Here is a 23,822-nt window from a genome sequence, read left to right on the forward strand (position 1 = left end):
TAGAGGACTACGTATTCCACTCAGACCAGCAGAACGTGTTCAATCTCCAGAACTTGTTTCCAAGTGGGAACAAGAGATCACCAGTAGCTCTCTAAGACTGATGTCACTTCTCCTTGACGAGGAAAAACTAATCTTTGATAATACCTCTTCTAAACTAAAGGGACTTATTGAGTCAGCGTTAAAACTCAAATTAGATCCCGATTTTGATAGAAGGGAATCCTCATTACAATCGGCTGTTGAAAGGTTCCAGAACCTCATCAAGGAGAGGAAACATCGTCAGTTTATCAAGGATTTGGGTGAATTCAGAGACAACAAAGCATACACCACTCTGAGCACCAAAATCCCAGTGACCGATTCAGAGATATCATCCTCTGATCAAGAATTTTCCGATCCAGAATCTACTGGTGTACCCTTTACACGAGGAAGCATTAGAGGCGGCCGTTATTCTAAAGGGCGAGGGTCAGGTCAAAGATGGAGAGGACAAAGGGGGCAGAGAGGAAATTATTGGGGAGGACGGGGCTCGGGAAACAAAGGACCCGGACCATCAGGACCACAATATCATACACAAATGGACAATTCGTCCCAATATATTCCCTATCAAGGCCCGCCTCAAAACAAGACTGTAACCTCTGTCGCTCCTATGGTGGATTCCAATCCTCCTTCACCTTCCTCTTCGTCCTCCTCTGCTTCTTTTTTAGCAAAGGGCCAGGCCGCGTACCAAACAAGGGCAAGGGACCGCAGTCGGAACAATTAATAGATCAGCTACAAGTGATTAATTTATCAGAGTATAGCCTGACCCCGACTGAGATCAACTTACTCCAAAAGGGTCTGTCCTTTGTGCCAACAACCAAACACGATACCTTTACCTGGGTAAAGGACTTGAATTTGTTTGCCAGAAAGTTGAAATGGCATAAATTCTTCAAAAATTATAATAAAAAAACTTGTTTGGACTTGGGAATCAGCCAAGATGACTTCCCAGACTTTCAAAATCTATTGGATCTCTGTGAAGAGGGAACGAGGGTCCCAGGAAGGGGTCCTTTTACAGAATTACGGCCACGAAGCACCAGACTGCCACCGCCTGTCAGTACCGAACATATTGATATCTTTTTACGCCTCGTTATTGCTGATATCGAGGGAATACATGACATGCCCCTCAATTCAAATCTTTCGGCACCTGAGTTTCGGGCTCTGAAAAATCTGGAAAAGAACAAGGAACTGATTATTAAACAATCAGATAAAGGTGGCAATCTGGTGCTTCTGGACCATCATAAATACCAGTTAATGTGTATGACATTACAGAATGACAAAAATAACTATAAAAAAATCCCTGTGGACCCAACTGAGGTATTCCTCACCGAACTTGCGGGAGTCCTCGGTCAGGGCCTTCAACAGGGCGTCATCAGTAAGACTGAATTTGATTTCCTCCTTCCAAAAACCCCTCAAACGGCCACTTTTTACTGCCTCCCTAAAATTCATAAGGGGATACACCCCCTAAAAGGACGTCCCATTGTATCGGGCATTGATTCATTGACACATCACGGTGGAATCTACCTTGACAAAGTACTCCGTGAGTTTGCATCTAGTCTACCATCATTCACCCGTGATACGATGGACTTTCTCCGTAAAATCGAAACCCTCACGATAAACCCGAAAAGTATCCTGGCAAGTATTGATGTGGAATCGCTTTACACCTCGATTCCACACGATAAGGGAATCATTGCCGTAAATTACTTCCTCAATACGAGAGGAACTCAGTTTTCTACACATAATTGTTTTATTTTACAACTGCTGGAATATATCCTCACTCATAATTTTTTCATGTTTAAAGGCTGTTTCTACCACCAGCTCAGGGGGACCGCAATGGGGAATTCCTGTGCCCCCACTTATGCGAATCTCCTCCTGGGCTGGTGGGAGGACACTGTCGTTTTCCCTGATCAGCCCCCCTGGTGGAGCGAAAACATCTCTTTTTGGACTCGTTATATAGACGATGTCTTTTTGATCTGGGAAGGTAGTATTCCAGCTTTCCACAGTTTTATTGACAACCTCAATCATAATGACATTGGCCTGAGTTTCACCTACGAAACCCAATTGGAACGGATCACCTTTTTGGACGTAGTGGTCACCAAGGTGGAGGGTACTTTGAATACCTCGGTTTTCCGTAAGCCTACGGCAACCAACAGTATCCTCCACTGGGAGAGCCACCATCCTACTGCGGTCAAAAAGGGGATCCCAAGGGGACAATACCTGCGAGTCCGCAGGAATTGTTCCTCGGGTTATAACTTCTATCAAGAGTCAGGAAAACTCAGGAAGAGGTTGAGAGAAAGAGGGTATCCACCCAAGATCCTCAAGGACTCCTTTCAGTTCGCAGAGTCAAAGAGGAGAGAAGAACTTTTAATACCTAAAACAAGAGACCTTGATGACAACTTGATACGTCTCATCTCCACTTTTGACTCTGGAAACAGGGAGGTGGTCTCGATACTGAGAAGACACTGGGCAATTCTAACCATGGACCCCGACCTTACACAGGCAATTGGGGATTATCCTCAGGTAACATACCGTAAAGGAAGAAGCCTACGAGACCGACTAGTCCACAGCCACTATGACGGCCCAAAAAGGGAGGGCACTTGGTTGGACCGCAGGCCACTCGGTGTTTTCAAGTGCGGTTCCTGCAAGGCCTGCAACTTTATTAATTCATCCAAAACAATAATTTGCTCAGTGACTCAGCGACAATTTGTGGTTCGTGACTTCGCCAATTGCAAAACCAAAGGCGTAGTCTATATTTGCCAGTGTAGTTGCCCTCTGGACTACATTGGCAAAACTAAGAGGGAATTACGGAGAAGAATCTGTGAACACCTAAATGACATCAAAAAATTAAAAGATACTCCAGTGGCCAATCATTTTAATAGTTGCCATCAAGGCGATATAAGGTTGGCTCGTTTTTCGGTTCTGGAGGTGGTCCCCTTTCCTGAGAGGAGGGGTGACTGGGATAGAAGGATTCTCCAAAAAGAGTCCTCTTGGATTTATCGTTTCCAATCCCAGTCCCCCCTTGGACTCAATGAAAGATTAAACTTTGCTTGCTTTATTTAAATACCCTCCCTGTCTGGGGCAATTTTTACTTTCCTCAGCAAATTCTTTACTGAATTATTGGTATGTGACCCAGGGCTTCTGTGCCTATCAGTGCGAAAAGCACTATATGACTAATGGGTAGGGATGAGCGAACTCGAACTGTATAGTTCGGGTTCATACCGAATTTTGGGGTGTCCGTGACACGGACCCGAACCCGGACATTTTCGTAAAAGTCCGGGTTCGGGTTCGGTGTTCGTCGCTTTCTTCGCGCTTTTGTGACGCTTTCTTGGCGCTTTTTGAAAGGCTGCAAAGCAGCCAATCAACAAGCGTCATACTACTTGCCCCAAGAGGCCATCACAGCCATGCCTACTATTGGCATGGCTGTGATTGGCCAGAGCACCATGTGACCCAGCCTCTATTTAAGCTGGAGTCACATAGCGCCGCCCGTCACTCTGCTCTGATTAGCGTAGGGAGAGGTTGCGGCTGCGACAGTAGGGCGAGATTAGGCAGATTAACTCCTCCAAAGGACTTGATTAACTGATCGATCTGCAGCTGTGGATCATTGAGCTGCTGATCCTCAATTGCTCACTGTTTTTAGGCTGCCCAGACCGTTTGTCAGTCACATTTTTCTGGGGTGATCGGCGGCCATTTTGTGTCTTGTGGTGCGCCAGCACAAGCTGCGACCAAGTGCATTTAACCCTCAATGGTGTGGTTGTTTTTTGGCTAAAGCCTACATCAGGGTGAAGCTGTCACACCAAGTGCATTTAACCAGCAATAGTCTGTTCATTTTTTGGCCATATACAAAATCAGGGGCAAGCTGCGCCTGTCACCAAGTGCATTTAACCCTCAATGGTGTGGTTGTTTTTTGGCTAAAGCCTACATCAGGGTGAAGCTGTCACACCAAGTGCATTTAACCAGCAATAGTCTGTTCATTTTTTGGCCATATACTAAATCAGGGGCAAGCTGCGCCTGTCACCAAGTGCATTTAACCCTCAATGGTGTGGTTGTTTTTTGGCTAAAGCCTACATCAGGGTGAAGCTGTCACACCAAGTGCATTTAACCAGCAATAGTCTGTTTATTTTTTGGCCATATCCCAGTCTAATTCTGTCACTAAATCCATACCGGTCACCCAGCGCCTAAATACTAGGCCTCAAATTTATATCCCGCTAAATCTGTCCTTAGTGCTGTAGCTGGGCGAGTTATTTAGTGTCCGTTCAAGCACATTTCTTGTTCTGGGTTGAAATACAATTCCCAATTTAGCAATTTCATAATTTAGTGGTTTCTGCTATATCAGAGCTATTTGAAATCTATCCCTAAAAGGGTATATAATATTCAAGGTGCACATTGGGTCATTCAGAATAACTTCACACACACCCGCTACTGTGTATTTCCAAGTCTAATTCTGGCACTAAACCCATACCTGTCACCCAGCGCCTAAATACTAGGCCTCAAATTTATATCCCGCTAAATCTGTCCTTAGTGCTGTAGCTGGGCGAGTTATTTAGTGTCCGTTCAAGCACATTTCTTGTTCTGGGTTGAAATACAATTCCCAATTTAGCAATTTCATAATTTAGTGGTTTCTGCTATATCAGAGCTATTTGAAATCTATCCCTAAAAGGGTATATAATATTCAAGGTGCACATTGGGTCATTCAGAATAACTTCACACACACCCGCTACTGTGTATTTCCAAGTCTAATTCTGGCACTAAACCCATACCTGTCACCCAGCGCCTAAATACTAGGCCTCAAATTTATATCCCGCTAAATCTGTCCTTAGTGCTGTAGCTGGGCGAGTTATTTAGTGTCCGTTCAAGCACATTTCTTGTTCTGGGTTGAAATACAATTCCCAATTTAGCAATTTCATAATTTAGTGGTTTCTGCTATATCAGAGCTATTTGAAATCTATCCCTAAAAGGGTATATAATATTCAAGGTGCACATTGGGTCATTCAGAATAACTTCACACACACCCGCTACTGTGTATTTCCAAGTCTAATTCTGGCACTAAACCCATACCTGTCACCCAGCGCCTAAATACTAGGCCTCAAATTTATATCCCGCTAAATCTGTCCTTAGTGCTGTAGCTGGGCGAGTTATTTAGTGTCCGTTCAAGCACATTTCTTGTTCTGGGTTGAAATACAATTCCCAATTTAGCAATTTCATAATTTAGTGGTTTCTGCTATATCAGAGCTATTTGAAATCTATCCCTAAAAGGGTATATAATATTCAAGGTGCACATTGGGTCATTCAGAATAACTTCACACACACCCGCTACTGTGTATTTCCAAGTCTAATTCTGGCACTAAACCCATACCTGTCACCCAGCGCCTAAATACTAGGCCTCAAATTTATATCCAGCTAAATCTGTCCCTAGTGCTGTAGCTGGGCGAGTTATTTAGTGTCCGTTCAAGCACATTTCTTGTTCTGGGTTGAAATACAATTCCCAATTTAGCAATTTCATAATTTAGTGGTTTCTGCTATATCAGAGCTATTTGAAATCTATCCCTAAAAGGGTATATAATATTCAAGGTGCACATTGGGTCATTCAGAATAACTTCACACACACCCGCTACTGTGTATTTCCAAGTCTAATTCTGGCACTAAACCCATACCTGTCACCCAGCGCCTAAATACTAGGCCTCAAATTTATATCCCGCTAAATCTGTCCCTAGTGCTGTAGCTGGGCGAGTTATTTAGTGTCCGTTCAAGCACATTTCTTGTTCTGGGTTGAAATACAATTCCCAATTTAGCAATTTCATAATTTAGTGGTTTCTGCTATATCAGAGCTATTTGAAATCTATCCCTAAAAGGGTATATAATATTCAAGGTGCACATAGGGTCATTCAGAATAACTTCACACACCCGCTACTGTGCATTTCCAAATCTAATTCTGTCACTAAACCCATACCTGTCACCCAGCGCCTAAATACTAGGCCTCAAATTTATATCCCGCTAAATCTCTCGTTACCGCTGTCCTGTTGTGGCTGGGAAAGTTATTTAGTGTCCGTCAAAGCACATTTTTTGTTCTGGGTTGAAATACAATTCCCAATTTAGCAATTTCATAATTTAGTGGTTTCTGCTATATCAGAGCTATTTGAAATCTATCCCTAAAAGGGTAGATCATATTGAAGGTGCACATAGGGTCATTCAGAATAACTTCACACACACGCTTCTGTGCATTTCCAAGTCTAATTCTGTCACTAAATCCATACCGGTCACCCAGTGCCTAAATACTAGGCCTCAAATTTATATCCCGCTGAATTTGAATACAATACATTGGGCCAAATAATATATTTGTTGTTGTGGTGAACCATAACAATGAGAAAAACATCTAGTAAGGGACGCGGACGTGGACATGGTCGTGGTGGTGTTAGTGGACCCTCTGGTGCTGGGAGAGGACGTGGCCGTTCTGCCACATCCACACGTCCTAGTGTACCAACTACCTCAGGTCCCAGTAGCCGCCAGAATTTACAGCGATATATGGTGGGGCCCAATGCCGTTCTAAGGATGGTAAGGCCTGAGCAGGTACAGGCATTAGTCAATTGGGTGGCCGACAGTGGATCCAGCACGTTCACATTATCTCCCACCCAGTCTTCTGCAGAAAGCGCACAGATGGCGCCTGAAAACCAACCCCATCAGTCTGTCACATCACCCCCATGCATACCAGGGAAACTGTCTCAGCCTCAAGTTATGCAGCAGTCTCTTATGCTGTTTGAAGACTCCGCTGGCAGGGTTTCCCAAGGGCATCCACCTAGCCCTTCCCCAGCGGTGAAAGACATAGAATGCACTGACGCACAACCACTTATGTTTCCTGATGATGAGGACATGGGAATACCACCTCAGCATGTCTCTGATGATGACGAAACACAGGTGCCAACTGCTGCGTCTTTCTGCAGTGTGCAGACTGAACAGGAGGTCAGGGATCAAGACTGGGTGGAAGACGATGCAGGGGACGATGAGGTCCTAGACCCCACATGGAATGAAGGTCGTGCCACTGACTTTCACAGTTCGGAGGAAGAGGCAGTGGTGAGACCGAGCCAACAGCGTAGCAAAAGAGGGAGCAGTGGGCAAAAGCAGAACACCCGCCGCCAAGAGACTCCGCCTGCTACTGACCGCCGCCATCTGGGACCGAGCACCCCAAAGGCAGCTTCAAGGAGTTCCCTGGCATGGCACTTCTTCAAACAATGTGCTGACGACAAGACCCGAGTGGTTTGCACGCTGTGCCATCAGAGCCTGAAGCGAGGCATTAACGTTCTGAACCTGAGCACAACCTGCATGACCAGGCACCTGCATGCAAAGCATGAACTGCAGTGGAGTAAACACCTTAAAACCAAGGAAGTCACTCAGGCTCCCCCTGCTACCTCTTCTGCTGCTGCCGCCTCGGCCTATTCTGCTGCTGCCGCCTCGGCCTCTTCCTCCGCCTCTGGAGGAACGTTGGCACCTGCCGCCCAGCAAACAGGGGATGTACCACCAACACCACCACCACCACCTCCGTCACCAAGCGTCTCAACCATGTCACACGCCAGCGTTCAGCTCTCCATCTCACAAACATTTGATAGAAAGCGTAAATTCCCACCTAGCCACCCTCGATCCCTGGCCCTGAATGCCAGCATTTCTAAACTACTGGCCTATGAAATGCTGTCATTTAGGCTGGTGGACACAGACAGCTTCAAACAGCTCATGTCGCTTGCTGTCCCACAGTATGTTGTTCCCAGCCGGCACTACTTCTCCAAGAGAGCCGTGCCTTCCCTGCACAACCAAGTATCCGATAAAATCAAGTGTGCACTGCGCAACGCCATCTGTGGCAAGGTCCACCTAACCACAGATACGTGGACCAGTAAGCACGGCCAGGGACGCTATATCTCCCTAACTGCACACTGGGTAAATGTAGTGGCAGCTGGGCCCCAGGCGGAGAGCTGTTTGGCGCACGTCCTTCCGCCGCCAAGGATCGCAGGGCAACATTCTTTGCCTCCTGTTGCCACCTCCTCCTTCTCGGCTTCCTCCTCCTCTTCTTCCACCTGCTCATCCAGTCAGCCACACACCTTCACCACCAACTTCAGCACAGCCCGGGGTAAACGTCAGCAGGCCATTCTGAAACTCATATGTTTGGGGGACAGGCCCCACACCGCACAGGAGTTGTGGCGGGGTATAGAACAACAGACCGACGAGTGGTTGCTGCCGGTGAGCCTCAAGCCCGGCCTGGTGGTGTGTGATAATGGGCGAAATCTCGTTGCAGCTCTGGGACTAGCCAATTTGACGCACATCCCTTGCTTGGCGCATGTGCTGAATTTGGTGGTGCAGAAGTTCATTCACAACTACCCCGACATGTCAGAGCTGCTGCATAAAGTGCGGGCCGTCTGTTCGCGCTTCCGGCGTTCACATCCTGCTGCTGCTCGCCTGTCTGCGCTACAGCGTAACTTCGGCCTTCCCGCTCACCGCCTCATATGCGACGTGCCCACCAGGTGGAACTCCACCTTGCACATGCTGGACAGACTGTGCGAGCAGCAGCAGGCCATAGTGGAGTTTCAGCTGCAGCACGCACGGGTCAGTCGCACTACAGAACAGCACCACTTCACCACCAATGACTGGGCCTCCATGCGAGACCTGTGTGCCCTGTTGCGCTGTTTCGAGTACTCCACCAACATGGCCAGTGGCGATGACACCGTTATCAGCGTTACAATACCACTTCTATGTCTCCTTGAGAAAACACTTAGGGCGATGATGGAAGAGGAGGTGGCCCAGGAGGAGGAGGAGGAGGAGGAGGAAGAGGGGTCATTTTTAGCACTTTCAGGCCAGTCTCTTCGAAGTGACTCAGAGGGAGGTTTTTGGCAACAGCAGAGGCCAGGTACAAATGTGGCCAGCCAGGGCCCACTACTGGAGGACGAGGAGGACGAGGATGAGGAGGAGGTGGAGGAGGATGAGGATGAAGCATGGTCACAGCGGGGTGGCACCCAACGCAGCTCGGGTCCATCACTGGTGCGTGGCTGGGGGGAAAGGCAGGACGATGACGATACGCCTCCCACAGAGGACAGCTTGTCCTTACCCTTGGGCAGCCTGGCACACATGAGCGACTACATGCTGCAGTGCCTGCGCAACGACAGCAGAGTTGCCCACATTTTAACCTGTGCGGACTACTGGGTTGCCACCCTGCTGGATCCACGCTACAAAGACAATGTGCCCACCTTACTTCCTGCACTGGAGCGTGATAGGAAGATGCGCGAGTACAAGCGCACGTTGGTAGACGCGCTACTGAGAGCATTCCCAAATGTCACAGGGGAACAAGTGGAAGCCCAAGGCCAAGGCAGAGGAGGAGCAAGAGGTCGCCAAGGCAGCTGTGTCACGGCCAGCTCCTCTGAGGGCAGGGTTAGCATGGCAGAGATGTGGAAAACTTTTGTCAACACGCCACAGCTAACTGCACCACCACCTGATACGCAACGTGTTAGCAGGAGGCAACATTTCACTAACATGGTGGAACAGTACGTGTGCACACCCCTCCACGTACTGACTGATGGTTCGGCCCCATTCAACTTCTGGGTCTCTAAATTGTCCACGTGGCCAGAGCTAGCCTTTTATGCCTTGGAGGTGCTGGCCTGCCCGGCAGCCAGCGTTTTGTCTGAACGTGTATTCAGCACGGCAGGGGGCGTCATTACAGACAAACGCAGCCGCCTGTCTACAGCCAATGTGGACAAGCTGACGTTCATAAAAATGAACCAGGCATGGATCCCACAGGACCTGTCCGTCCCTTGTCCAGATTAGACATTAACTACCTCCCCATAACCATATATTATTGGACTCCAGGGCACTTCCTCATTCAATCCTATTTTTATTTTCATTTTACCATTATATTGCGAGGCTACCCAAAGTTGAATGAACCTCTCCTCTGCCTGTGTGCTAGGCCTAAATATATGCCAATGGACTGTTGCAGTGGTGGCTGACGTGAAGCCTCATTCTCTGCTATGACATGCAGACTGATTCTCTGCTGACATGAAGACAGATTCTCTGTTACGGGACCTCCCTCCTCTGCCTGGGTGCTGGGCCTAAATATATGCCAATGGACTGTTGCAGTGGTGGCTGACATGAAACCTGATTCTCTGCTATGACATGCAGACTAATTCTCTGCTGACATGAAGCCAGATTGTCTGTTACGGGACCTCTCTCCTCTGCCTGGGTGCTGGGCCTAAATTTATGACAATGGACTGTTGCAGTGGTGGCTGACGTGAAGCCTGATTCTCTGCTATGACATGCAGACTGATTCTCTGCTGACATGAAGCCAGATTGTCTGTTACGGGACCTCTCTGCTCTGCCTGTGTGCTAGGCCTAAATATATGCCAATGGACTGTTGCAGTGGTGGCTGACGTGAAGCCTCATTCTCTGCTATGACATGCAGACTGATTCTCTGCTGACATGAAGCCAGATTGTCTGTTACGGGACCTCTCTGCTCTGCCTGTGTGCTAGGCCTAAATATATGCCAATGGACTGTTGCAGTGGTGGCTGACGTGAAGCCTGATTCTCTGCTATGACATGCAGACTGATTCTCTGCTGACATGAAGCCAGATTGTCTGTTACGGGACCTCTCTGCTCTGCCTGTGTGCTAGGCCTAAATATATGCCAATGGACTGTTGCAGTGGTGGGTGACGTGAAGCCTCATTCTCTGCTATGACATGCAGACTGATTCTCTGCTGACATGAAGACAGATTCTCTGTTACGGGACCTCCCTCCTCTGCCTGGGTGCTGGGCCTAAATATATGCCAATGGACTGTTGCAGTGGTGGCTGACATGAAGCCTGATTCTCTGCTATGACATGCAGACTAATTCTCTGCTGACATGAAGCCAGATTGTCTGTTACGGGACCTCTCTCCTCTGCCTGGGTGCTGGGCCTAAATTTATGACAATGGACTGTTGCAGTGGTGGCTGACGTGAAGCCTGATTCTCTGCTATGACATGCAGACTGATTCTCTGCTGACATGAAGCCAGATTGTCTGTTACGGGACCTCTCTGCTCTGCCTGTGTGCTAGGCCTAAATATATGCCAATGGACTGTTGCAGTGGTGGCTGACGTGAAGCCTCATTCTCTGCTATGACATGCAGACTGATTCTCTGCTGACATGAAGCCAGATTGTCTGTTACGGGACCTCTCTCCTCTGCCTGTGTGTGTGCTGGGCCTAAATATATGCCAATGGACTGTTGCAGTGGTGGCTGACGTGAAGCCTCATTCTCTGCTATGACATGCAGACTAATTCTCTGCTGACATGAAGACAGATTCTCTGTTACGGGACCTCTCTCCTCTGCCTGGGTGCCGGGGCCTAAATATCTGAGAATGGACTGTTCCAGTGGTGGGTGACGGGAAGCCAGATTCTCTGCTATGGAACCTCTCTCCAATTGATTTTGGTTAAATTTTATTTATTTAATTTTTATTTTAATTCATTTCCCTATCCACATTTGTTTGCAGGGGATTTACCTACATGTTGCTGCCTTTTGCAGCCCTCTAGCTCTTTCCTGGGCTGTTTTACAGCCTTTTTAGTGCCGAAAAGTTCGGGTCCCCATTGACTTCAATGGGGTTCGGGTTCGGGACGAAGTTCGGATCGGGTTCGGATCCCGAACCCGAACATTTCCGGGATGTTAAGCCGAACTTCTCGAACCCGAACATCCAGGTGTTCGCTCAACTCTACTAATGGGTTAAAAATTATCGATTACCCTTATCTTCAAATACTACATAGGACCTCTCAATTTTAATGAAACTATCATTGAGACAGGTTTATATGTTCTTCACATCATGATCTATATTTCTCATTATTATCCTTGGTTCATTCTGTGATACTTTTTCTTTAGGGGGGCTGACAATGAGGGCCTTTTATGCCTCCAGGTTACCGTGACACATTCCTCACCCGAGGATTCTATTATCGTTAGCTCCCAATTTTATATATAATAAATCTATACTGGCCTCTTCCCATCCCTGCAATCAGCTGTTGCGTTAATCTGCATTGAATGCCAGCCACAGTCGCCCTCCGGCGCCGGCATCGAGCCATATGCGGCTCACGATGCGTTCCACGGCGCCGGAAGTGACGTAAGACGCGGAGGCCCAATGCGTTCCACCATGCGTTCCAGGAAACCGGAAGTGTGCCTCCGGCGTCCGGAAATTGGAATCGGTCCCTATAAATGGGCTGCGATTCCAATGACACGGTACCTGGGCCTAAAACAGGCTACTGGGGGAGACTTTGCCAGCACCATCATCATGTAAGTCCTCAAAGTCTATCTTAGTGTTCTTACAATGACTTTTACTTGTGGTGACTTTTTGACCTAAGCGTCCTCCTCATACTTTTATTTATATCCTTCTAGGTTTATCCCTTATGGCTGTAATTATCATGCCCTCTGGTAATGTTCTATCCACGCCTTCCCTATTGAACATCGGTAGCTAAGTATCGCTTCATTTTCACCATCTATATTATTAATCACATCTACATCTTAATTGGACTCTGTTCGTTTTTTTATCTACCTCCTGATGAGCCTGATTGTATACAGGCGAAACGCGTCGTGGTATATATGTATTAAGATGTGCATAATTTAAAAACGTGCGTATTGTACTCGTGAGTGGGATGGTGATTTCCGTATTATCTGAAACTCTCTCTCACTCCTATAATATAATTGTGAATCTCATCCCTATTTTTCTAATCCTCTGGAAGGGGTAGGTGGTGACCCCATCTATACTTAACCACCCTCCATTCCTGATTTATCGTTATTATAATATTTTTCCCTGGCTAGGGTCAACCTAGGGATTTGTTTAGTTTCTAGGTTCGGGGACAGGGAACCTCCACCATCAGGGGGTCACCCTGGGCTGAGCAGTCTTTTGAGGGCCTTGTAGGGTAAGCAGTTTGTCTGCCCTGCCCCTTCTCTCAGACCTTGTCTCACTACTATCTATTATCTTTATTAATAATTTGACTGGATCCTCGAATTTCCTAAACCTACTGACGTATTGTATCACTAGTAAATGTTATGTGTAGGGGCTACTACTCCCCGGTCATAAGAAATATATATATACAAATTCTTGTGAAATTGTAGCACACTCTGTTGGTATATACATACCTATACCCAGATAATCACTAATAAAGGTATTTTTAAAAATCACTAATTCTAAAAAGTAAAAGTATATAGAACACCTAAATCAATCTTTGGTGGAAGCAGCTATATTGCACCCCTCAATCAGTATTTTGTGGAATCAGGTATATCGCACCCCTCAATCAGTAGTTTGTGGAAGAAGCTATATAGAATCCCTTAATCAGCATTTTGTGAAAGTAGGTATATCGCACCCCTCAATCAGTATTTTGTAGAAGCAGGTATATCGCACCACTAAATCTGCATTTTGTGGAAGCAAGTATATCAAACCCCTTAATCAGTATTTTGTGGAAGCAGGTATTTAGCACCCCTCAATCTGTATTTTGTAAAAGCAGGTATATCAAACCTCTTAATCAGTATTTTGTAGAAGCAGGTATATCGCACCGCTCAATCAGTATTTTGTGGAAGCAGGTATATCGCACCCCTCAATCAGTAGTTTGTGGAAGAAGCTATATATAATCCCTTAATCAGTATTTTGTGGAAGTAGGTATATCACACCCCTCAATCAGTATTTTGTAGAAGCAGGTATATCGCACCACTAAATCTGTATTTTGTGGAAGCAAGTATATCAAACCCCTTAATGAGTATTTTGTGGAAGCAGGTATATCGCACACCTCAATCTGTATTTTGTGAAAACAGGTATATCAAACCCCTTAATCAGTATTTTGTGGAGGCAGGTATATCGCACCCTTTAATTAGTATTTTGTGGAAGCAGGTATAGCGCACCCCTCAATCATTTTTTTTGTAGAAGCAGATATATCGCACCCCTCCATTAGTATTTTGTGGAAACATATATATACTGTAGAACAACTGAATCAATATTTGGTGGATGCAGGTATATTGCACCCCTCAATAAGTTTTTGTGGGGCAACAAGTATATCACACCAGTTTCAATTAGTTATTCCAATACTGTTTGTCCCTCTATATAGCTGTGGTATTGCAGCAGAACCGCACACAACTGCTGCACAATTAAATTGCACTATAATTTACTTTCTATGTTAGAAAGTATATAAGTATATCACACCCCTCAGTATATCAGACCTATTGATAGCACACCTATAATAGTCCTTAAAAGGACTTTGTGGCTCTATTAGCTAGCGTTTGGTGTCCCTAACAGTGTGTCCCTGCTCCACAAAGCAACTTCTCCCTACACTGGCAAAACACAGAATGTAAAATGGCTGCTAGATCAGTTTCCATGTGCTGAAACATCTCAATTGTCTGTCCTGTCCCACCTGATGGGCGTGTCAAGGGTCAAAGTTTGGCGCAATGCAAAAGAATATGGCGCATGCGAACATCACCATATGTTCGCATGTTTGGGGAATCGCGAACAAGTAAAGTTCGTTGTGAAACTACTGTCAGGCGAACCGCAAGGCCATCTCTATTTAATGGGTGATAACCTTCAGCTTGGCAACCAGTTTCCTGATGGTCTCTCTCTGTGATGTGTTGACTTCCATCAGTCATAGCACCGTAGATAGATTATAGATAAGGTTACTTCAGTTATTTCTATTTTTATTGGCCTGATTATTTAAAATCTTTGTCCATTCTACAAGGACCCCATTGGCTAATTCAGTGTCACTGAAAATTAGAAACAATATTTAAAGGGATTTTCTAGGTTATAGATATTGATGGTCTATCCTATCAATGTCAGATCGGTGTCAGTTCCAGCACATCAACTGATTCAGCAGTTGCCAGCTCCATAATTAACAAAGTAGTAGAACGAGAATCATAGGTCCGTCCTCTGTATAGTGGCCGTGCCAGGTTACTGCTTCCTACTCCATTCTCTGTGTTAGTTCCAATGCTGTCAGCTGCTCCAAAAAGTTAATTGATGGCGTACTGATCTGATATTGATGACCTATGTTATGGATAGTAATAAAAGTAGTTGTAGAGCAGCACAAAAATGGACCTTCTGGCCTGTATGGAATGCACCAGCCGTGGAGGGACAGCCAATCCAACGCCGTCCCATGGACAAATAAGACGTTTCGGCTACGCAGTAGCCTTTCTCAAGTAATGCTTGAGAAAGGCTACTGCGTAGCCGAAACGTCTTATTTTTGTGTGCACTCTGGTCCCCAATAAAAGTCACACTGGATATGCTGCTGTGCTACCTTCTTTGAACAGTCTATGTTATGGATAGGTCATCAATATCTATTACCCAGAAAACTCCTTCAATGAATTGCATGATTATAAATGTAACTTTTATATTGCTATGGGGTTTATGAGTATAATAGCAACTTTTCAGTGTACCATGTGTCATATTCTCTAGCAAAGTGTATGTGTAAGCACACAACCTGACAGAAAAATGGCTGGGCTGTCAACCATCTGCAAATTTATGGACAGTCCACAAAAACATTTTTTCAGAATAGACGAAACTCAACCAATCTCCTCATTGATTAGGGTGGATTTTTTATGTCTGCAGTAGTGTTCATACCTTTGTTAATGAATGATAATCTGGTTTGGATTTGTTCTGTGCCGTTCTTTGCTCTATTTTCATGACCTGTTAGAAGAAGTGCACTATGTTATTAAGTCATTGTATAAGCTTAATCCCCCGCCCTTTATCTACAGAAGATATAAACTCCTATCACCCACAATAGTCCAGATCTTAGAGAACACATTACTTATTTATATGGGGTTTATGAGTTTTTGAGCAGAGGAGTGATTTTCACTGTAGTGTGTACCATATTCTCCAGCAAAGTGTAAATCAGTTGTCTATTATGTTGCACACAACCTAAGAGAAATGTGGCTGGGTTGTCAACCATCTATACATTTATGGACAGTATTTTCAGGATAGGCAAAACTCAACAAATCTCCCCATTGATTGGGTCTCCACTGTCTGCAGTAGTGTTCATACCCTTGTTAATGAATGATAATCTGGTTTGGCTTTGTTGTGTGCCGTTCTTTGCTTTGTCTTCATGACTTGATAGAGGGTGTGCACTATGTTAAAGTGTCATTGTGTAGGTGTTACAGGTACAGAAGATATCATCCACAATAGTCTAGATCAGGGATGGCCAACCTGTAGCTCTCCAGCTGTTGCAAAACTACAACTCCCAGCATGCCCAGACAGCTATCAGTCTACAGCAGGGCATGGTGGGAATTGTAGTTTTACAACAACGGGAAAGCCGCAGGTTGGCCAGCCCTGGTCTAGATCTTAGAGGACCAATGATTTGTGATGACTCACCGAACCTGTGCTTATTTTCTTCCACGTTTTCCTTGTTTATCTCATCTTTAAAACCTGAAATATCCACAGAGAGGATTGTTATAGATTAATATTAGTGATACTACATAGTTACATAGTTGATACGGTTGAAAAAAGACATAAGTCCATCAAGTTCAACCAAGGGATAGGTGGGGTGCGAATCCCAGAAGGAAGTGAGACTCAGATTTCTACATGTTTTCATACTGCATTAGCTGGAAAGATAAGAGTTGATTTTATTGGTGTCTGTACATGGTTGTAAAAGTAACCTTTATTTCTATGGGGTTTATGACTTTATGAGCAGAGCATCAAATTTCAGAACTGTGTACTATATGGAGCAAACAACTGAAAAGTGTCAAACATGGGCAAAAATCTGTATACCTGTCTCAGGAAATCTCCCCATTGATTAGGGTAGCTTTTTCAGGGTCAGCAGTAATGTCCATACCTTTGTTAATGAATGATAATCTGGTTTGGTTTTGTTTTGTGTCATTCCTCACTCCTTTTTCATGACCTGATAGAGGAAGTGAGTTGTATTAATATATAATTGTACAGGTGTTACCCTCCCCTCTCCTTCTTGAACAGAAGATATCATCCACAACTAGGGATAAGCGAATCGACTTAGGGTGAAACATCCAAAGTCGATTCGCATAAAACTTTGTTTCAATACTGTACTGACCGAGTGCTTCGTACAGTATTAGAATGTATTGGCTCAGATTAGCCAAATTTATTGCTTCACGAAGTCTTGCGAGACTTTGCGCAATAACTTCATAAATTGATTTCTACTGTAAAAAAAAACATTTCCCAAACTCAGCTCATTGGAGCCAATACATTCTAATACTGTACCGAGCGCTTGCTCCGTATAGTATTGAAACTGAGTTTTATGCGAATTAACTTTGGATGTTTCATCCGAAGTCGATTTCCCTCATCCCTATCCACAACCATCCAGATCTTATTGAACACTTATGATTTGTGATGACGCACCGGTGCTTTGCCTGTTTTCTTCCACATCTTCCTCATTTTTTTCTTCTTTAAGACCTAAAACATAACAATGAAGAGGATTGTAATAAATTACTATCACTGACACTACGTAACTACACTCGTCAACATTGAAATTGTAACACCCGGAAGGAAAAGTCGTAGAAATGGAAATCACAGGATCGCTAGACATATTTATGTCATGTAAATTATTAAAAAATGAAAACAAAATTTTAAAAACATCTACAATTATTCAGTATCGAGTATAAGCACTACGTGAAGAAATCAATAAGGCTTTAAATGTTTTTTGATTACTAGGATGCAGGGGCGGATTGGAAATTTCCCGTTGGGCCGATGGCCAGGTACATAGTGAGCTTTTAGCGGTAATTAACACTGAGAATCACGTACTCATGTACTCCGCCAGTGATCGCACATGCCCTCCTGAATTCAACTGTTGTGGCCCACATCTCACCTCCTAAGCCCCCTGCTCCATATCTTAATTAGAGACAACTGGAGATGGAGGACAGAAAATTGCATCTAATGATCGCCAAACAGAAGGACAGCTTTTGGGGCAATATATTGTGCTGCTCTGTGGTATATGTTTCTGTTGGACAGTATTTTGCACTATGGTATTGCTGACCCTGCCTATTTGTGTTGCCCCACCTTCTGTCAATTTGGACACCTTCTACAACATGGGACAACATTTTTTTTAAGGGCCACTTTAAGATGCCAGTCCGTCCCTGCTATAATGGTTATTAATGGAATGTTCTGCCACACTGGGTGCACTTGAGTACAGATCTGCTTCTGGCAGATCCCTTTTCATTTGCCAACCAATGATGTCCCAGATGTGCTCGAAAGGAGACAAGTCCAGAGATGCTGCAGGCCATGGAAGCACATTTCAGCCACATAGGCTGCACACAGGACCATGAGCAACATACGACATGGTGTTGTCCTGTTGAAAATGGCTCCTAGGACACTAGAACTCCTCCTGTTCCCTTGTTAAGGCCTCTTCATGACGTTGCCCACCTCATCTTCAGACTATTCTCCAGCTATCTTTGCATCCAATACAGAAGTGGGCCTCATCACTGAAGATAGACATCCATAGAATACCTGTAGCTGGACGAGTGGCTCGTAGCCCAATGTCATACAAACCTCTTCTTATGTGCAGACACTATTTGCTGCCCTAGACTTGGGATGTAACATTCAATTTTAATTGCAGTACAGAATGGATCACTATGGGCCATTCTTCTAATCAGACGATCCGTGTGTGCAGCGATTCGCATCTATGCGCCTCTCTGTCACTCCAGCTTTCAAAAAGGAGTCAGTAAGAGAGATGTTTGGATTCCTAATAGTTTTTTTTTAACATTATACCCTGTTTGGGGACTGGGAATTATGTGCAATTATATTTAATAATTAGGCTTGTGCGAATCGACCTTCAGATAATAGATCCGAAGTTCATTTGTTCAAATACTTAAATTTTGAAGCTGTATCCATACAGCATTAAAATGTATTGGTTCAGTGGAGCCAAGGTTCTTCTCGACCGAAGTCAGGCAAGACTTTGCTTAATTCCCGATGTATGCATATCTGCGTATTGAAAAACAATGTAAAATAGCAACCGAGGTACCAGCCAGTACCAAAGCCCAGTTCGGATTGCTATTTTTAATTGTTTTTCAATACTCACATATGCATACATTGAGAATTAAGCAAATTCTAGCGCAAAAAGAACTTTGGCTCCATGGAGCCATAAGATTTTAATGCTGTACAGTCACAGCGTTAAAATGTAAGTGTTTGAACGAATCGACTTTGGATCCATGATCTGAAGGTCAATTCGCTCAAACCTATTAATAATAGAGAATTTTTACTGCTAGTGTCAATAATGGCAGTTAGCCATCCAAATGTAAGGACGGCTGAGTCTAACTGCCGTTACTGATGCTAACAGTCAAAATTACCTATTATTAAATAATAAAACAGGGTATTATGTATAAAAAAACATCTCCCACACTGGTTCATTTTATAGATTTTTTTTTAAAGTTATTGCTTTCAATAAGTTTTATCAAAAGTTGGTCAAAAAACAGGGACTTTATTTTGGCTATTTGCTTTTTCTCATTCAAATATACCCTAGTCTGTACCTTTGGGTCATTAAAATTTCATTATAGCATATTTTATTTCATATCTCGTTGAATCAGTCATGTTCTCCTAGAATAACATATAATGTGATGATACATCATAATAATAATAATAATAATAATAATAATAATGCACATAGAGGAGCAGAGGGTCTTGTACTCACATAAGCAGTAGACACACAGGTAGAAAGGTAAAAGAGGGAAGCAGAATATCCCAAGTAAAATCCTTTGCCATGGCTTGAGGCGCTCATGAAATGCAGCCATCTTTTGCGTTACCTCAAGTGAAAGACTATTTTTTGCTTCCTTGTTCTGCGTTTCAAGCTGTAAGAACTATTAACATTCTCTTCCTTGATCTAACGTAAGATACCGGCCTCTATTGACAAAGTGCAAATAAGAGCGTGTCTCTAGGTATTATTGTGTGACCAATGACTAATCTGCAGCTGAGAAGTTTCTTACTGCATAATGAAAGTGATATTTTACAGGAGGATTTGAAATAGTAACTTACCGTATTTTTCGCCCCATAAGACTATTTTTACATTAGCGTTAATATTTTCCGGTATTGAGATCTGTCATAGGGTCTCAATACCGGGAAAAACGCTTCCATTTTGTCCCCAATTATAGTCAATGGGGAGAAAACGTAACTGAACAGAACGGAATCCTCCAAAATGCATTCTGTTCCGTTTTCATACCAGAGAGAAAACCCTCCGTCCTTGGAGGCAGAACAAGATGGAACTGTCATGACCCACAATGCAAGTCAATGGGGACGGCTCAGTTTTCTCTGACACAATAAATAATGAATCCATCCCCCATTGACTTTCAATGGAGTTCATGACGGATCCATCTTGGCAATGTTACAGATAATACAACCGGATCCGTTCACAACGGATGCAGATAGTTGCATTATTAGTAACAGAAGCATTTTTGCTGAGCTATAGCAGATAAGGTAAAAACGCAAGTATGAAAGTAGCCTTATGGGGTGAATACTAATGAGCGCTTTCGTTATGGAAGTGCCCATTAGTACTGGAGGACCAGGAAGCAGTGAAGGATCTGTACTCACCACTTCTTGCCCTTCGTCTTTAGGCTCTGCTGTGGCTGCGGACAGCACGAGGGCGCCCTGTGACCTCACGCTGTGTGCGCCAGTTCACAGCACACCCGGCAGCAGAAAGAGCAGGAGGAGCACTGGCGGTGAGGAGCGGCGGCATCCAGAGCAGGAGAGGTGTTTTTTTATTTTATGTGTGCTGTGGCATGGGGGCTGATGAGAGGCATATGGGGGCTGATATGGGGCTGATGAGAGGTATGGGGCTCTTATCTAAGGTATGATTGGGAGTCATTCACATTGGGGTCTGAGCTGAGGTCTGATTAGGGGTCTGATCTGAGGTCTTATTGGGGTCTTATTAACATTGGGGGTCTGATTGGGAATGTCAGCTGAGGTCTGATTAACACTGGAATTTTTTTGTGTTAGGGTCAATTCACATGTCCGTAGAATGGGTCCGGATCCTGCGGAACGAATCCGGACCCATTTATTCTCTATGGGGCCAGAAGAGATGCGGACAGCACACAGTGTGCTGTCCTCATTCGCATTTCCGGAGCACAGCCCCAATCTTCTGGTCCGCGGCTCCCGAAAAAAATAGAACATGTCCGGCAGTTCTATGGGGATGCCGGCCGGGTGTATTGCGGATCCACAATACACTACGGATGTGTGAATGGACCCTTAATGGTGATGGCAGTAGGGGAGCAGTACCAGCTGAGGCAGCGGCGGCTGCAGCAGCAGCAGCCATATGGTACATGTTGGCAGACAGACGGCAGCATGATGGTCGGCAGGCCATGGCAGTGGCATGATAGAGGTGTCGGCTGCAGCAGCCATACAGAACGTGATGGTTGTAAAGTGGTATAAGTGGCATGATGCAGGCCATAGCAGCTACTGTACAGAACGTGATGGTAAGCAGTCAGTGGCAAGATGGGTCACCATCAGAAAGGCACAGTCTATTCATCGGAATCAGCCTGAGGAGAGAGAAAATGTTGGTACTGATCCAAAAATTACAAACATGAAATTGAAACCGTGTGGAAACTGAATACATGTAAACTGATGACTGAGGCTTTAGTTGCATGGTTCATTTTAGCAAAAGTGATGATTTGGAGTGGACACGGGTGGAGAATAACTTGATCCGTTTGGGTGTCACCACACCCACCTACCCCCCCCCCCCCCCCCCCCCCCCACTGAAAACCCTCTCTGAGATGACACTGGAGGCTGGGAAAGAAAGAAGAAAGAGAGTGTGCTGTGCCAGTTCAGACCACTGCTCCAGTCTGCCTACCCAGAAATCCATGGGATCAAGAACAGAGTATGCGACAAAGGCTGGCCATAGTTTAGGTAGGCCTGAACTTGGGCGAGAGGTGGAAGCTGTTGCCTTGTTGACTGGCCTTAGCCTAGTGGGGCACGTGGAAAAACTGCTCCATCATGTTGCTGAGACTGAAACGACGGCTGCTACTGCTGCAGTGGCTTCTGTGCTTGTGCCAATGGGAGGGTGATGACTCTTTGGTGGGTGCAGAAGGTCCTCTCTTTCAGACATGCTGGCGGCAGGCGTCTGCTCACCGTAAGCTGCAGTAAGTTGTGTACGCAGTGTTTCCTGGTAATAATGTAATTTGGCCTCCCTTTCTGTGAGAGGAAAACATTCCCCCGTTTTGCCTTGGTAGCGCGGGTCTAAAAGCATGGCTATCCCGTAATCATCATACTGCTTGTTGTCAGTCATACACATATCACTGTGTAAGCAAGCAAGCATACAGATCGCCATTCTGGCCAGTGTGCCTGAGGAGCCATTTATTTCCATCTCTGTCCCCCACTAAGACAAATGGATGTCATGAGCTTGGATCTGGTGCTGTAGTTATGTAATGATCTTGGCTCTGGATCTATATTTATGTAATGAGCTTAGTTCTGGGGCTAAAGTTATCTAATAATAGGCTTGGTTGTGGTGATGTGTTTATGTAATGGGCTTGGTTCTGGTGCTGTGTTTATATAATGCACTTGGTTCTAGTGGTGTATTTTAGTAATGAGCTTGGTTCTGGTGTTGTACTTATGTAATGAGTTTGGATATGGTGCTGTAGTTATGAAATGGGCTTGGTTCTGGTGCTGTGTTTATATAATGCACTTGGTTCTAGTGGTGTATTTTAGTAATGAGCTTGGTTCTGGTGTTGTACTTATGTAATGAGTTTGGATATGGTGCTGTAGTTATGAAATGGGCTTGGTTCTGGTGCTGTGTTTATATAATGCACTTGGTTCTAGTGGTGTATTTTAGTAATGAGCTTGGTTCTGGTGTTGTACTTATGTAATGAGCTTGGATATGGTGCTGTAGTTATGAAATGGGCTTGGTTCTGGTGCTGTGTTTATGTAATGGGAAAATAGAAATAGAGGGGCACTCCATATACGGGAACAGAAGACTGTAGTAAAGATTAGTGTTTAATCTTTTATAGACATAGCATCACACAGAATAAAAGACATCCATATAAAATGACATAAAATAACAAATCATAAAATCTATATATAAACTCAAGTCCAAAGATCAGGGTCCTAGAGAAACACTGGATAGTGATAGAGGTTCAAAAGTTCATAGATGTGCACACTCTCCACAATAGGATCAGTCCCAGCAGGTGCAGATCCACCTTAATACAGTTCCAAATAGCAGCGTCTGCAGCATCAAATGGCAGGTATAACACACTCTCCAACTGCAGCTTTCAGTATAGGAGGGCAAAATTGCTTCCAATCCTAGAGGGAGTATATTTTCGTGTGTTTGTAACAAATGTATCAAAGCGTCTCTTACCCTCTGCCTGGATTCAATGCAATACGTCGAAGACAGCCGAACACAGCTCAACGCGGCGTCCCACGTGGTATGGAGTCTGAACGTGACGTCTCACGTGACTCCACGGCTGAAGCAGAGGTTGACGTACTTGTTAAATCCTGGTAAGCACCACCTCAATAGGAGATTCGCTGTGCAGATCACCCCGACCGACGGTATTTCTTCTCGGTCACTTGTAATTACTTTGGGGGAAATTTACTCACTGTCCTCACAAGCCCAAACGCGTTTCAGGGAATACACCCCTTCCTCAGGATGAAATTAGTTATCTCACCTATAGTACAGTGATGAGTGGCAGGGGCAATATTTGAATTTGAAATATTTTTCGAATATTTGGACGAATATTCGTGATATATTCATGAATTCGTAAACTCGTCATTATTTTCTTGATTGCGAAAATCGGCAATCGGAAAATTTGCGATACGAAAATTCGCGATCACTACTACTCCTAAAGTCAAAGATATCGCAGCCTTCTCATTGGCCCACAAGCAAGAAGCAGTGAGGGATCATGGGT

The 23,822-nt window shown here is 44.7% G+C and overlaps 1 protein-coding gene and 1 long non-coding RNA gene across 2 annotated transcripts in view; both read right to left on the reverse strand.

The window, feature by feature from the left end:
• The window catches only part of LOC122933709, a 42,704-nt gene extending 26,319 nt beyond the window's left edge, over window positions 1–16,385 (reverse strand). Inside the window, exons 1-2 of the long non-coding RNA XR_006388537.1 lie at window positions 16,348–16,385; window positions 15,601–15,666 (exon numbers count right to left, since the gene is read on the reverse strand). This is a non-coding gene — a long non-coding RNA (uncharacterized LOC122933709). The remainder of the gene's footprint in view (window positions 1–15,600; window positions 15,667–16,347) is intronic.
• LOC122935243 (kyphoscoliosis peptidase-like) overlaps window positions 1–19,727 on the reverse strand; it is a 132,743-nt gene extending 113,016 nt beyond the window's left edge. The window contains exons 1-4 of the mRNA XM_044291005.1: window positions 19,628–19,727; window positions 17,344–17,397; window positions 16,348–16,401; window positions 15,601–15,666 (exon numbers count right to left, since the gene is read on the reverse strand). Of these exons, the coding sequence (XP_044146940.1) occupies window positions 15,601–15,666; window positions 16,348–16,401; window positions 17,344–17,397; window positions 19,628–19,727 (274 nt within the window). The remainder of the gene's footprint in view (window positions 1–15,600; window positions 15,667–16,347; window positions 16,402–17,343; window positions 17,398–19,627) is intronic.
• Window positions 19,728–23,822: the final 4,095 nt, after the last annotated feature.

The sequence above is a fragment of the Bufo gargarizans genome, chromosome 4 (assembly GCF_014858855.1).
Source record: "Bufo gargarizans isolate SCDJY-AF-19 chromosome 4, ASM1485885v1, whole genome shotgun sequence".
Classification (NCBI taxonomy): Eukaryota; Metazoa; Chordata; class Amphibia; order Anura; family Bufonidae; genus Bufo; species Bufo gargarizans.